This window comes from Aplidium turbinatum, chromosome 14 (genome assembly GCF_918807975.1).
Source record: "Aplidium turbinatum chromosome 14, kaAplTurb1.1, whole genome shotgun sequence".
Classification (NCBI taxonomy): Eukaryota; Metazoa; Chordata; class Ascidiacea; order Aplousobranchia; family Polyclinidae; genus Aplidium; species Aplidium turbinatum.
In genome coordinates, this window is record NC_137485.1 from 17,844,965 (window position 1) to 17,861,754 (window position 16,790).

General features: G+C 38.0%; 1 protein-coding gene across 2 annotated transcripts in view; it reads right to left on the bottom strand.

Moving 5' to 3' along the window:
• The window catches only part of LOC145783405 (regulating synaptic membrane exocytosis protein 2-like), a 42,707-nt gene that overhangs the window by 7,115 nt on the left and 18,802 nt on the right, over positions 1 to 16,790 (bottom strand). The window contains exons 9-19 of one of the 2 annotated variants that reach the window (XM_082595269.1): positions 13,198 to 13,269; positions 12,877 to 13,007; positions 12,446 to 12,585; positions 11,750 to 11,916; positions 11,318 to 11,437; positions 9,024 to 9,226; positions 6,476 to 6,607; positions 5,975 to 6,169; positions 3,146 to 3,370; positions 1,549 to 1,672; positions 403 to 581 (exon numbers count right to left, since the gene is read on the bottom strand). In XM_082595269.1, the coding sequence (XP_082451395.1) occupies positions 403 to 581; positions 1,549 to 1,672; positions 3,146 to 3,370; positions 5,975 to 6,169; positions 6,476 to 6,607; positions 9,024 to 9,226; positions 11,318 to 11,437; positions 11,750 to 11,916; positions 12,446 to 12,585; positions 12,877 to 13,007; positions 13,198 to 13,269 (1,688 nt within the window). Of the gene's footprint in view, positions 1 to 402; positions 582 to 1,548; positions 1,673 to 3,145; positions 3,371 to 5,974; positions 6,170 to 6,475; positions 6,608 to 9,023; positions 9,227 to 9,740; positions 9,812 to 11,317; positions 11,438 to 11,749; positions 11,917 to 12,445; positions 12,586 to 12,876; positions 13,008 to 13,197; positions 13,270 to 16,790 lie in introns of both variants that reach the window. The other variant, XM_082595270.1, reaches the window with a different exon arrangement.

The following is a 16,790-nucleotide window of genomic DNA, read 5'->3' on the forward strand; positions in this document are numbered from 1 at the left end:
TAATCGGTGATTTTAATTACTGGATTATAGTTAGAGCATCCGAAAACAGTTAGACCAAAAAAAAGTTAGTTAATCAGCGGGTTAATTTAATCGGTAAATAATCCACCGTTGGTGCATGTAGCCCTGAGTCACTATTCAGAGAAATGTAGTGTGCCAAATTTAGTAAATACAAGTTTACACAGCAATCAGGTATGGATAAAACTGTACATCGCACCCTCCGCCAGCAACACCAACTCCGATTCCTTTTATGGCATCGATGTTGACATTCCGGTTCTCGCACGGACTCAATTGTGGAGATACCGTTGGCTTCTCTGGCTCACTGTTACTAAAAACTAGTGATGCATCCTCGAAGATACCGACTGCACACCTCTGACGATAGAATGAGATTAAAATCAAACTTACTTCGCCTAAAAATTGGCCGTTAACTTCGACAGAGCGGTCCAAATCCCATAGAGTGAGTTCCAGGGACATCGAGCCAAGGTCTTGCTTCCTCAAGCCACCGTAGGAGAAGGACTGGTTCCAAACGGGGTTGACAGACTTTTTCACTGTCTTTGTTCGTCGCCTTGAAAACTCACTGCGGTCTACGAACATACGAAAGATTGTGTTGAAATTAACCTTCACTCCAAAAAAATCCCAGTTAGTTGTCATGGCATCCAACTGGTTTGTACGAGCTGGATCAAACATCATCGAAAGATGAACAAAACTGGTAGTTGGAAGGGAATAGAACGTGATCGCATAAAGGGAGGGTTGGTCTTTCAGATTAATTGGAATAACTATCTAATCATTTAGATCTTGTATGTTAAAGGTTGAGAATCCACTAGTGGTTTAAGCTTTCATACATTGAAACCGACATTGAAACAAGCAGTAGAACCTGGTGCTGCATATTGATTGCTGTGTTATGAGAAATACATTTAGATACTGCAACTACAGGCATGTCCAGAGCAGGTGGCAAGCGATTTCTTATTCTCCACGGTCTCTCGTCTAAATACCAGGGGTGTTTCATTTACAACCTGGTTTTCTGGGAGTACCGAACTGGTGTTGCACAATGCATAGTCACATCATAGTCACATGTGTTCTATCTGTTTGGGCCACGCTCCTAAGACAGTGAGTTCGACACCACTCCAAGGCAAGCCTTGGAGTGGTGTCGAACTCACGTACAGTAACTCACGTAACGTAACGTCGAACTCACGTAAAAGCCGTACACTTAATGACATGCTATGTTAATGAGAGCAGTTGACTCGATGACTTTGCTGCTTCCTGTTGTCTATTTTATTGCATGCTTGATCGCAGTGCACTGCCTATTGTCGCAATGGGCGCAAAATAAAATACGACCATTACTATAATTATCCATTTGACTATTTTGCTAATATAAAATGTGTAGTAAAATCAATGTATTAAGAAAGCTAATACAAGAAAAGAGTGCTCTTTTCATCACATGCACGTTAGTTATTGTAAGATGATTCTTGTACCGCAATTCACTGAAACATTTCATCAGAATAGAATCTACAGGCCGAGTGGAGAATTGGCATCAAGGTGTGTTCAACTCACCAGGCAAAAGATACATTTTGATATAGGGGTTCCTCGTGAAGCCCCCAGGTCGGTAAGGAAGCTCAACTGCCTGCAGAATCGAGACGTAGAGCTGCTGTGTTGCTTGGTCATACCACATGCTAACCTGATCATAAAGAAATTTTAAGCACAAAATCTAAAAGACAAGTTAACGACAGGCACTTTGAAAGTATGAAAATTAAACAAGCGCAAGTGTCATGTTTCTTCCAATAAAATTGTCTTTTGGAACATAGTAATTATTTTTTCTTGAATTTCATATGTAACTTGGTACACATCCAAGTTTTGTTGGGTTGCACACAAAGATTACAAAATCGACCCCACATGGAGTGAGAGTGAAACAAGCAAAGCCTCTTAAAAATGACGCAATACAATGTTCATCTTAAAGGCAATACTAATTGAAATTTTCAAACGGAAATTAAGCATTAAAATGCGTAAACTGAACATTCAAGAATACATTTCAAAAAAAAATTACCGAAAAAAATTTGTTTTCTACGGCGCTGGCAAGGCCCAATGTTTTATTTATTTTCATTATTTTTCAAAATGACCAAAAAGTGCAAACACTGCTCGAGAATACGTCACAAAAGACAACAATAACAAAAGCCACGTTACCACATCTGATGTTTTAACATCAGATCTGAGGTTTTGAGCAAACTGTTTGATGTTGAAATCTGATGTTTTGATGCCAAGCGATGCCAAGCTGATGCCAAGCGTGTAATACGTTCACATAGATCTTTTACACACTTTTAAAAAAAAATGAAAACCTTCTGTTTGTGTGTTACGTGTATTTTAGATAATAACATGCACACTGCACAGTGTACAGTATTGTACAATGAAAATGCACTCAGGCCATATGCTAAGCTACCGCCATGCAACGCAGCATCGTATACGATAAGACTTTTTTTGTAAACGGCTCATTGTGGTATTTTTTCAGACATCATTATACTGTTATAGTATTATAGTGTTTGCCACAAAGGAATAATAACCTTGATGTTAAATATATAACTCATGAAGAATCACGTTGCAATACCAAAGTGTGCCAAACTTGTATGAGTCAATTGCCATGTTGAATTGCGCCCTCAGGGATGCTTTGTGAAATTCCATCAGTAATAAAACTAATAAGCTTAATATGTAATACTAATACATAACCTACAGTTAAATCGCCGGCAGTAACAACTGTTGCGTGATCAGCTGATTGCTCGTCTTTTGTGACGTAGACTGTACAGTCGCACGCTTCGCTGCGCAGGCCCATTCTGGTTTTGAAAGCTCTGACAAAAGTACGCGCGGAATGCTGATCAGACCGCAATGGGGAAAATTTTTATTGAAAATCGTTTATGGTAGCAAGTTAAACACAAAGAACGTGGAAAATCGCCAAGTCAGGTTTTTCCTTTAGTATCCCTTTAAGGTACTTAAAACTTGACAAAGCTTTATTAGCATGTTGAATATGTTACATTGCAAACCTTGTGGCGGTAAAGGATCTCACGCATTTAAAACGTCTCCTTGGTGCGATAAGAAGAAACGTGAAAAAATAATGTTTTGAAGCATTTCGTCCAACTTCAGCAGTCAGCTTATATTTTGTTACCTGAACATTTCCTGAAATAATCTCATGTCGGTGACGTAAGGAAGTTTCATCAATGAAACGAGGAGATGACTGCAGTTCCGCGGCGCTTCTAGTAGCGACAATCGCCTCATCATCTCGCTTCTGAGACTCGAAGGAACTGCTGCTTGATTCTGTTGCTGGGTGACGCCGGCGAGTCTCAGGTACACGAGGCATGTTTTGAATCGGACGGCAGACGACGAGTGAAACCTTGAATCCATGTGGACATCGTTACTTTCTCTAGCTTCAGGTTGGGTCGGTAAAACATTCAACTTTTTCCTTTGCATTAAGCAATGTAAAGGGCATTTGCTGGGCTGGTGGAGAGACACGTCTTCATCTGAGTCCGTAAATGCCAGTTCGATACCCCGTTGGGTCATTAACAAAGAATTTATGAAAATAACATTGAGTTTCAGTCTTGAAGAAAACAGGGAATTTTTGGAGATGACAAGTGATGCTTAGCTGCGATAATACTTCCAGCAAGCCGAAATGGCACTGCCAATGTTGTATAAGAAAAAAACACCGTATCGTTTATCATTAAAAACTTAAAAAGGTAGCAGAAAAACGGCACAATACCTCCAACATAACGATATACGATGTATGTAAAGATAAACAATATTTAGTTAGGTTCATAACATTAAAAATAGCAAAGAAAAGAGTCAGGGTCAGATTAATAGTCTAAAAGCAGTGTATCTTTATTATGGTGTTTCATTTTTTCACCATTTTTGAAATTCAAAATGCCTGGGGTCCCATCTGGTGGTATTTGGGGTAAAAAGTTTATACCCCAATTTTTTTCAATTATGACGTCATATTGAGGTGGTCCACGAGGTTTGAAATTTTTGGGCCTCAAAATCTCGAAATTTGGCCGTATCTCCGGAACCGCTCATCATAGATCGACAAAATTAGTATCAAAATGCGCAGAAGGGTCGGTTTCCTATACCTGATGTAGAGAATATTAAGGTCTATCTGCTTCAAAAAAAAAGTTATTTCAAAAAATCTGATTTTCGGTCTATTTTCTCCTGATGAACAGAGATCAGGTGATTAAGATAAAACTTTTTCTGTATTTTTCCATCTTGGAAGCTGCTATTGCGTAATAATAGTCCTTGTTCGTTTTGCAAGAGATGAAATGGCAATTTAAAGGTATTACTATTATAATATTAATGTAACCGTTGAGGAAGAGGTATGCTGCTCACCTGCTTTAGATTAAGTGTCATTACGGCATTAAGGTCAGGTATTTGTAAGTCGATACAAAACTTCAAGGAATTGGAGAGAAATGTGCTTCCCCTGAATTCAGACATAGTCAGTCACTATTTTTACTTGAGGAAGAAAGTAGCCGAAACTAATCCTAAGTTTTTGAAGAAAATACCCCATTTCAAAGATTTAAAAGATGAACTGCTGAAAGATGTAAGTTAGTTGGCATATGGAACAAAGCTGGTCTTCCAGTGCTTAGCAAACAGAGAAACCTAGCACTTCTGGCATACAATCTGCCAAAGCATCGGCACTACTATGTTTGAAACAGAGAAAAAGAAATGAAGTAGTTAGATGTCTACACAGTAGCGAAAGCGACTCTGATGGTAACATGAATTGGGAAGATGATAAGGAATACGAGCCTCTGAAACCAGCTGTTTGAGGAAAAGCGTACAAGAAAGTACATTCTTTTTCCATAAATGATAGAAGTTGTGTACTTGCTGATCGTAGGATGACTTCGGTACGCCAGCAGTCAGATCTTATGAGGTCGGTTCTTGGAAAAGATCAAGTAGCTGCAATGCTGCATCACCTTCAACAGTATACCGCCAACGACAACAAACGAGAGAAAAATCTCTGATGGAAAGTGAGAACCTTCTCAACTCAGCTTCTGCCATGCAGTTATGTTATGATGGGCGGTTGGGCGCGTTGTCGATAAAGTAGGTCGATACGTTTTCTTGGGCCAACTTGTTGATGATAATGGCATGAAGCACGAAAGTGTGCAAGTGTGCGTGCTGTTAAAGCTTTTCCCAAAAGTGTGTCGGTCACTGCAGTACTGATTTTTGGCACCATCATCCAGTAGGCTTGCAGAGTTCACCTATCCCAAGTATATTCAGTCATGGCTGATACGACTGCTCTCAACGCAGGAAAAAAAGTCCGGAGTCAATACTCGACTGGTCAATTATTTTAATGATGAAGTTGGTCATGATATTCATACCCTTTAATGCTTGTTCCACATAAACGAAATATATCTTTCCCGTGTCATTTCTTTTGTGGACGGCGCCAAGAAGAGTCCCGGAGCACTGCAAGATGGGGCTTTGCTTAACCAGATAGCAAGACTAGACAAGCCCAGTACTGAAACCTTAACACCAAATATTATTACGCAATAACAACTTCCAAGATGGAAAAATACAGAAAAACTTTTATCTTAATCACCTGATCTCTGTTCATCAGGAGAAAATAGACCAAAAATCAGATTTTTTGAAATAACTTTTTTTCTGAAGCAGATAGACCTTAATATTCTCTACATCAAGTATAGGAAACCGACCCTTCTGCGCATTTTGATACTAATTTTGTCGATCTATGATGAGCGGTTCCGGAGATACGGCCAAATTTCGAGATTTTGAGGCCCAAAAACTTCAAACCTCGTGGACCACCTCAATATGACGTCATAATTGAAAAAAAAATTGGGGTGTAAACTTTTTTCCCCAAATACCACCAGATGGGACCCCAGGCATTTTGAATTTCAAAAATGGTGAAAAAATGAAACACCCTAATCTTTATTATAGATAAGCTCCTCAGTAGATATTCTGCTGCGACTTTTCACTTAGACGTTGTTTTTAACAAACTCACCGTTGTATGGCTTTTTGAATCCAAGATTGCTTTACAAACGTCTTCGTAAGACGCTCCACGTAGACAGTGGTTGTTCCACATAATCACTTCGTCTCCTTTCTTAAGATGACCAGCTGTGTCAGCCACGCTTCCTTTCTTCACCATGGACACATACGCACCCAATTCACCGGCTTCATTAGCCTTGCCACCTACCACCTGGGAATGTTTTCAAGGGGTTAACGCAAATTACAATATAAATTTACATCAATGGAAAGTTAGAGCGTGCTTAGGAACAGCAGTAGTTTACAGTTTATATAGATTTTTGATAGAAAACAAACTCTGTTCCAGTACAAGTGCATACCAGGGTTGTGTGAAAAGTCCGTGCTTTGACATTTCAAAATACCTTAACTTGTGAAAACGTTATTCCATTAAACACCGCAAAACGCATTTCGAATTTAAGTAACAGAAACAAACTTTCACGTGAAATGTGACCGCCACCCATGTTCCGGCAACTCAACCTACCTTGACACCAAGTACACCGCCGGAAGGTTCTTTAACCGAGCCCTTAGCAAAATTGTTTCCACTTTTATTGAGAACCATGCGACCGACCAGGCACGCACCATCCGAAGATGGCTGCCAGGATGCCGGCTGAGTCTGGGTGGGAGAATGAAAGAGTAAGGAAGTCAGGTTTATGTCAATGTGAAGTGAATATACTCGTAGTATGCCAAACACATAAAGCTTTTCTTGGTAACTAAATAGTTCTTTCATATGTGATCATATGTGAGTTGTTGAAGATTTTAAACACAGTTACAGTGACTATGCCACAAATAGTCAAATATAACCTTATTATAAATGCAATGAGCAAACCAACGTTCTGCTCAACTGGGGCAGAACAACTTTGACTACAAACATACAACACCAACATTGCAGCGTTCTACAACACCCATTCCAAGCTCGCTTAGCCAGTGTTTCCTCTGTAAGCAAATTTGTTGTTGGGTTGTTAATTTGTATGCAACCCCGAGCAAGGCTCTATCCATTTCAACATAATAAATTACAAGGAAAACAGACCAGCACTTGACACACAAGTACTCGAAATCGAGTTTTCAAGTTGGGAAGAAATGCGTCTATTTGATATATATTGGTATGTCTCATAAATTTGTTCTGAAAGCGGTATATAGTTTGGTCCATCTTATCGCACGTTTGTTCTGTTACACGGCGGTTTAATCGTTTTGGCAATCGTACGGTGTACACAAGCAAATGAGCGCTGTGGCCACCCCGTGTGGTGAAGTCGAAAGATTTAAAACATGCGGTGGAATGTTGTACCTGTATTGAACCATTTTGGAAACGAAAGGAATTTTTAAGATATATAGATTTGCAATTCAAACTGAGACTATCATCTTGTTATGTCAAACCAGTTATGTCATATGGAAGGGAAAGTTGAATCGACAGCAAAAAAGTTCACAAAAAATTAATGCATTTCCATTCTGGTGCTACAGAAGAATATTTAAACTATCATAAAAAAACAAAAACATTACAAACAAAGCAATTAGGAAAATAATTGGAGTGCAAGACAGATAAGCAAACGATTTAGCAAAACAAAAGATGAAATTCGCAGGACATACTTTGATAGGATCGGCAGGACAGCTACATCAATCGGTTATTGAAAGTATGGTGGAAGAAAAGAGGTGCAGGGAAAGAAGGAGACGAACTTGGGAAGATGATGTCAAACAATGGGCTGACTTGTCAATCATTGGAGAAGCAAAGAGTAGCGAAAGATCGTGACGTGTGGAAGCAATTAACAGCCAACCTCGGGTTTGGAGACGGAACATGATGATGATGATCGAAATATTGAAATGTTACTAACTTTTACTAATGAGGAACGGACAAATTTAGTGAGTATTTCATGTAGTTTAGGTTGCAACTTGTCAATATGCCCTTTCGGTTTGCTAAGAATTCTGAGACGATTTACTGAGAAATGTCCTGTCTATATGTCTTTGAGATTTAAAACAATGGCGTTTGTTTAAAGAAATCTCTTTCAAACTAAACCATATTACAACTTTTTAACTGTAGTATTTTTTTCCCTTCGTGTCCGATTTTAAGTAAGAATTCTCCAAAGACGACTTGATGAAGTTGTTTCAAGTTTTCATACAAAGCGATTCGGTACAATAAAAACAAATGTTGATTATATTTGAACCAGTTTACATGGAATGAGTGAACGACATTTACTTATTACACGATGTCTAGTGTATGGCACTCATGTGGTTTCAATACCTCAAACTCTAGTGCCGTCTGTAGATGGAAAAGTCTACGCAAGGAAGATAAAATTTCACTACATCAAAATGTGAAATTACGTGAGCGATTGCTACTTGACTGCAAGAATAAGAGACTGAAATTTGCATACAGAAAACACTTGGCTCACACGGAACAAAGACAGAGAAAGTCAAACGACTTTTCATCAATTGTGCGGACTTACACAATTTACAACACCAGTATTGTGCTTAAAAACAGTAGACAATGTCACATGCAGAGCTACAACGGCCACCAACACCACTGCTGAATGCTGCTGCATTAATATTTATGCACGGGAACGGCTAAAGAAACGGGTAATCTGCAAAGGTAGTTTTAAAGACAGTAAAAATTGTATTAGTTTACATATTTTCGTCGTCTGCCGTTAAAACGATAAACAGAGCTACATATTTAATGTAGATACTACCTTCAAAGTATACAGTTCAAGAAATTTGTCGTTTAAGTTTTAGCCTCAAGACAAAGATTGCTTTTAAATGTCAATAAAGACGTTTTTGTATTTACTTGATCTTTGACAACAACATGGCAATTGGCAATGTACCGAATCAACAAGCTGAAACCAACAAGCTGAAACCTGCATCAGTACTAGAAAGTTTCGATGGTGTTCGCAACACATGAAGAGCCGTAGTTGACCATGGAGGTGAAACGGGGTTTTCAGCTCTGACGTTGCGTTGACTTAAATCTTGTTAGAATATAGTTTCATTCTTTCCACAATCCAACGTTATAGAACGTCAAATCGACATTGGTGTACTTCACAACCACTTACGTTTTCAATGCGGCGTTGAGGGAAAGGAGACTGGATGGAATGCACTTTTTTTGATGAATCTCTTCCAGCACCAGAAAGTTTTTGCTTTTGATCATCAAGAACAGCTGCTGCAAAGTGACTCAAATTTCTATACCACGGCGAAGAGACGAAAAGAAGGCGCTCAGCTTGAGAGAGATCGTCAAGAACTTTACTCTGATTGTAATCTGTTTAGCAATTGCATGCAATGAGTGCTTCATGCAAAAATTAAATAGTTGATCAAGCACATTTTTTCCACCATCAAACACGCAAAGACAACAATCAAGAAAGCATTCAACAAAAAACAAAACAATTCACCGAAGCGATGCTTAGTTCACGGGTTCTCAAACTTTCTTACTTTGTGGTTAACCTTTTCAATTATTTTACATACCCTTAAGCCAATAAATTCTATTTAAACTTTTTAAGTATTCTTGCAAATACATTTCAGATCCAAAACGAGTCACAGGTCACAGTGAAGTTTCACTTGGAGTCAGTCCTTACATTAACTCTTTTTCATTCGGAAATTCCAAAGAATTTCATTTTGGAAATTGTTTTTTTTTTTGGGAAATCCTATGGCCCCCAGCTTGAGAACCTATGCCAACAAAAAACAAGCACGCTGGTGGTGATGCATGCATAAACCCCACGAACGCCATGCAGGTTAGTGGCTCAATGGCCCAAATGCGGGTCGCTCGCACATTATACCTTATCGTTGTTCTGATTGACATGGCTGGAATAGTACCCGCTTTCAGTGCTAATAAACATAGCAGGGTTCCCTGAAAGTTTCAAACATTTTGCTTGAAAATGAAACAGTTGTTCAAAGGTTAATAGTAATCAATAAACAAGTAACACACAAAAAACTTAATAGCTCCATAAAATGTAGAAAAAAAATCAAGCCCAGCGATTGGTCTACACCAAAATTTCAATTTCTATTGAATGATGATGTGGTTTTGTCATGGAATTTTGATTTGCAGCTTTGTTTTCGACCGGAATGGCCCGTTTCGGTGAGTCCGATTCGGTGAGTCCGATCCTATTCGGTGATTTTCAATTTTTTTTAAATTATCGGGTACCGTAGCCTAATTATCATTGCCGTTTTAGGGTTAGGGGTTAGAGGTTAGGAACTCACCGAATCGGACTCACCGAATAGTAGCAGACCCGTTTTCGACAGCTATGCAATCTCCATGTTGCAAATACACGTCAACAAAGTAGAAAGGTCCTGCAATATCCGACTAAGCAAAGCGATTAAGTTAATCTAATGCTTTACTTGATAGAACGGCACTCTTATGTTTAACTGATTTATTTTGCAAATCAAACAAGTGTTGGCCTTGAAATTAACGATTCAAAACACGCACATTTAAAGTCAAGACGAAATTCAATCAGTTGCTCTGCCATTAGCAGACGCGTCCGACATGACCAGATTAGGCTTAAAACTAAGTTACGGACAAGGCAACTTGATTGTGAACACGAATCCAATGATGTCAAGAGCGTGGTCTCATACCAATCAAAGTAATTATTGAATGGAAGGTTTAAAGTTTTTGTTCCGTTTTAGAATCAAATTACCAAAGACTCAAAGCCGATTAAATAAAAGAGTCACTTCCAATTCAACACTTACAAAGATTAAAATGTTTTTAATTTGATAAAAAGAACAACGGCATGTACAATTTTATCTATAGAATTGCCACAGCTGCATCGAATGCGAACATAACGTGAAGCAAAGGTGGGAAATGAAAACGTAAATTACCCAGTCGGCTGGTGCACTGCAGAGGCAAATTATTATCTATTACTTGATCACGGCTTCAAAAAAAAACGACTTAAAGTTAATTCAAACTGACGTTATGTGCGATAGGCGGAAGCCAGGACATCTAACTTCACCACAATAGATCAGAAATGCAAAATCAATAAATATTGAACACCTATAAAAACGTGCATAATATGATTAAGTTTGGCACTTGGAAACACATTTTCCAAAGTAGCTGGCTGGTACAATGATTCACGGCCTACTGCACAGGCAATGACACAGATATCCAAACAACTAGTTCTGCATAGTCTGACCAGAAGCTGGTTTCTTATAAAGACTGTATTCTGTCAGATTCTCTCGAACTACCATGCCAATGCAACATGGAGATGCAGTGGAAATTATCTACAATAGGCTACTCCATAACAGCCCTTCATAACGATAGAAAAAAATGTTAGTTCATAATTTCAAAGTGGCAAATTATATGCAGATGTATTTCGTCTTAACGCATGAGACAAATTTTTCAATTTAGCGTAAATGTACCTACTTCCTTTGTATATGCCGGTACCAATCTTCCTTTCCGATTCTTCACAACTGGAATAATCCGGTGTTGACTGGATTTCATCGTCTGTACTGCTCAACGATGGCTTTCGTCGTACGTGTTTTCCTGAGTTCACGCATGGGGAGATCAATGTTTAGTGTCAATGCGCCAAGACAGAGATAAAAATTACCTCACAGAGCTCGAAATATCAGAGAAAATGAATGTTGCCATGGAATGTTACGTTTGGTGACGTCAACAATTTTGAATGAGTCATTCATTACCTAAATTCTTATCATGTAGAGGTCATGTTTCTAGCAATAATTCCCAACAAGGAACACTAAATGGAATTTTTTTTCCTTGAAAGACGCAACAGACGTCTAACGTTGCTCGGACCACTTGTGGCTAAATCCTACAAAGTTCCATAGATGAGCTACTCACCAGTTCTGCTCTTTTGTCTTTGATGCTTTCGGAAATGTGACATTTGAAGCTGGTAGTCCGACCCATGTTTTGAGTTACTTCTCCTTTTGTTTTGCGAGCAATTCACCCCATGGCTGACGCGGCCGCCGGAACTAACGGCGCCTTCGGAGGAATAGGTACATGATGATCTGAAAACAACAAGTACCAACAGCAATTTAGTGAAATCGTGAGGAGGAAAGGCACGGTTGGTTTGACAGCACGGTTGGTTTGACAAAAGAGGACGTGTTAGACAGATCGATGTGGAGGCAGGGTGTGAAGGCGATTGTTGCAATTGGAGGTGAATCCGGCCACCCTCGGTAACGGGGACAGCACCGGATTAAAACTGGACTACTACTACTAGGTTGTTGTAAGCCATAGAATAGAATTCAACCGAGAAGAAGATAAGAACTTTCTCTCAAAAGGATTTTTCTCTGCAAAAACGCTGAAACCCCAGCAAACCTATGAGTTTGCGCATATCGAATCAACATGTGACCTCACAAGATAGAGCTTTGAAGGAGAACTTTACTTGTATATAATATACAAATTTTATCAAAAAAATCAGATTACATCAATCAACATGAAATAATCAACCTTTTCAGATTAGAAAATGACGACAGTTACCGTATTCTAAATAACTAATTTAACCATTGGTGTAAAGCCAATGCATCTTCATATTACCTGGGCAGATTTAAATCACTGTGATATTTGCCACTTGCACTGTTACAACAATGACGACAATGCTCCTGTCTGCAAGGTGTGCTGCAGCTATGTGAGGATACGTCGTCGAAAGCTATCATAGAGGGGTGGGAGTTACCGGTCTAAAAACATCAAGGAAACATAAAAATAATTTAAATGCTCCAGAAAAAGTAACAATATTAGTATATTGCTGCAGAGAATATACACAACAATTCCTCAAAGTTTCTCATATTTTCAAGCTGAAAAAAAAAAAACAATAAAAATCAATCAATTGAATTAATCAACCAAGGAAAAAACTGACAGGTGCATTTCAATGTCCAGCTTAGCCAGGTAGTAAACTTGTGGAGAAAGACTGTGCAAGCTATGAGTCTTAGTTATATATAAAATGATCTAAAAAGACAAAGCCTGATCACCTTGTCACAGCAAGTGAGCTCTACATGGCCTCTGCCCTCATCTAAACAGCTGCTGCTTGATCGGTGATGTCTCCTCACAGGCTGGTGAGAATGGTGAGAGTATTCCACACCATCGTTGTCACTGAGACAGTCTGAAATTAACGACAAGTAATAAAATCAACGCGGTTTAGAAAAATGTATAAGTCGTTGATAAAGCCTTCACCACCGCAAAGGCGGCTTCTTTAATATCCATGTTCAAATAAAATTTATAATTGGATATAATTGAAGAGGGGTTCTTGGAAATGATAATATACAGGATTGGTCAAAAAAAAATGAAAGAACCTTTAGATCTTGCGGCATGCCGTGTACATTGACGGATTTCCCTTCTGGCCGGAGAATGTGCTCGGTGATGTTCTGGAAGTAAAACAATAAGTTTTTAGTAAGTAAAAAGAAACAGATCAGTAAATTCTAAGGATTCATCCAGTTATTTTAGCGCCTACAAATGTTAAATTAATGTAAAAAGACGACTGATTTGAGTAAGTTTGAGTGAACAAATTATCCCTTGTGAGATAATTGATGAGAGCACAAGATTTTCGTTTTCAATTTTTGCCGGTTTGAGGTGTAATAGTAATGTAATACACCTGCAGCCAGGCAATCTGTGACGATGAACCAATGCTAAGAACTGGTTTGCTGTTGTCTGCTACAGCAGATGCGCAATGTTTCATCTTCTTTTGACTTTCAAAAATGGCTAAACCAGTGAACTTGGATTCAAGCGATCAAGTTTTCAAGTTTAAGGTTGAGCTTTCAGCTCTACTATTTGAAATACAAAACATCATTCAGATTATTATAAAGCAAATGCTATTTTTTTAAATACAACCCAAGTGATGACCTCAATCAAAAGATTACACGAGACAATCGACAACTAACTTGGATTAAAAAAAATGTTTTCGAAAGATCAATTCTTGTAGACGCAAATATCGAAGGGATTACGTTACACTAAGCCAGGTTACTAGTTCGGCTGTACTCAGTTCAGACTCGCACTTTTCATGATTACTCAACGCTCAAGGCCACACCAACGAGAAGACAGGAGAAATATTGAACCTGATTATGACTATTCACAGTCACACGGTTAGTCACACTGTCGAACAGCTTCCTGGAGCGCGCCTAAGTGTCTGGGCCTATTAGCCATGGGCCCGATTTTAAAAAATTTACTGAACAAAAAAATATTCAAATTTGAAACAATGCAACCTTTTACGCAATATTTATCCAAAAAAAATGTCAGTTAAAAAACTTTCCTCTGACTATTTCAATAAAAATCACAGGCTACGCTGAAAAAAAGATAATGCAACAACAATAAATGAAAATACAGCATATAACTAAAAGCCTAATCTCAAAATTACTACAAGTGAAAACAAAATCGTGTGAATGATACTATGCAATAAAGAATAGTAGTGTAATGCCAATTTGCTGCTACTTTCCGTAAATGTGTGAAGCGAACAATGTTTTACCAACACTTTCAAAAAAAACATTATTTTATAGTTGCTGTTAAATCAATTTTTTATAATAAAGTTTTCGCATTCGATAGACAAATATCTGCTGGCTGTGAAGAATACTTTCTTTCAATTGGCAAAGTATGAATTTAGTTTTTACTCTCAAAAACGCACCAAATTGGTTGACAACAGCATTACAGAGTTCTTGCAACTGCATTCAGGGTTGAGAAAAACCCGGGTTTTTTTGGGTTTTATTGGGTTTTTTTAAAAAGATGCAAAAAAAGGTAGATTCATGCTTATTTCACCTCAAAACTACTTTTCACGAATGAAGTGCCTTTCACTCACAGTACATGCTTGCATAACTCAATAAAATAATGCACTAGGGCTGTTGTTGCTTGAATGTTGCATCATCCATTAATTTCAAGATCAAGTTGGATGTTGCATCATCCACTAATTTCTATACCAAGGTGATGCTACCGTGGTAGAAATCACATTATTGCATCATTTGCTTTAGATTTGAAGGCAAGGAGTATTTATGCCATCATGTTTAAATATTTTATATATGCTATATATAGTAATGGATGAGCAATTGAGCGATTGCGTGGCCAATGGCCATTTAGGCAAATGCTCTGAAACAGCCATGCGTTAGAATCCAGAATCTGTAATTGGTAAATAGCCTCCTAAATTGCATTTCACATCATATATACAGACTACAGTAGAGTAGTACTTTCACCAATTTAACTATAAGGCCTTCTTGCATAAATGAGTTTTAGTGTAGTATACATACACAAAATGACATTACTTGATTTTTGTGTACTGTACATTTGTACAATATCCACTGCGTTTTCAGTTTATTCTTGGAAATTTACTTCACGATCACATCCTTAAGTCCTAATTTAAAGTTTGTTTTAAGTGCCTTGTAGTGTTTGTGTTCATTTTTTTAATTTTCTTATAAAAACTGGAGAAATATGATGCTCTGGGTTTTTTTAAGTGGTTTTTTTAAAAAAAACCACCCGGGTTTTTTTGGGTCGGGTAAAATACCGACAACTCTGACTGCATTACACTTTTATTTCACCTTGACCAATCATAAGATAAGCCAAGATCAAGCCTACCACATTATTAGGCATGGTACCAGACATGGGGTGAAATACGTAGGCGAGATATTTTGGTCAAGTCTGCACTGCGCGAATATCGCAAAATTACTTTTTTTATTTTAACTACATTAAACATAGAACTAACAAACCAAAAACATGCTTGCTGAAAGAAAACTGAACTAATTTCTTTTCAATATGGCTAATTTCCAATCTGATATCCAAATAACGCCTAAGAAAAATTAATTTTAATGAACATGTCCTATTGTCCTTACATGATCAGCACAGCACAATTCTGGGCAAGCTTACAATGAGAGAATCTTGAGCTAAAAGATAGACTGCATTAAAACACATGGCTAATCTTGATACCCAAGCTTTCAATAATGACTAGTGAGTACTCAGCCTTGTGATGATAGCCAGAAAGAATGCTCCCTTCTTCCCAAAAAGACCAAGGATGTTAAATCGTTGGGTCGTATGCACAGGATATTAAAGAACAACTTATAATACAACGTGAGAAAACGAGTGCATTTCGAAGTCGGTACCACTTTCATGACAAAAGCTGTTCTAAAATAAGAAAAAACATCCAGTGCATTTGCTTCTCTTCACTCCTGGCATTCACATATAAATGAACACAAAACGTTAGCATGTGCAAAGATGTATGTTCTTACATGGCATCTGTTTCTTTGCCTTCACACACGTGGTCGATGTATAAATCGTAAAAAAAACAGCATGTTATGAAGCCACGCACATTTACTTCTAAAACAGGTAGTTTCATTTAACTGATATGGATGTTCTCTCAAACCCACTTCACTGCTTGCATATAAAAAAAGAACAAAACTTGACTTTATCTAACTAACGTAAAATTTTACCACAACACTACTCCTAACACTTTCTCAAAAAGCCCAAAAAGTAATCGATACAAACATGCACAAAATAAACCTGTAGAAGTGACAACGTGTTTGAACACACAGTTACCTGGTAATGACATCTTCACACAAAAAACGAAGCTTCAACCCTAACAAAAACTCCAACTACTGACTACAAAAGAAAAAAAAACTTTTGTTGACTTCAGCCAAATACTGAATAAAAATTGAATACTCAAAACAGTTTTTGTATATTGATTCAACGTCTGCAGGCGTTAGTTGGACTTCTTTGTTGGTCTGATACGTGCATAATCTCGAAAGTTTTCTTTTTAAATCCTTCGAGAATGCTAAACCGGCTGGCATTTGAATCAAATTGATCAATCAGTTTCCATGGTAAGTTGCAGAGCCACTGGCCTATTCTCTGCCATTCTGATTACAACTGAGCAACAATCACGCTCGAAAACCTTTAAACTGGATAGAGAATTCAAAAG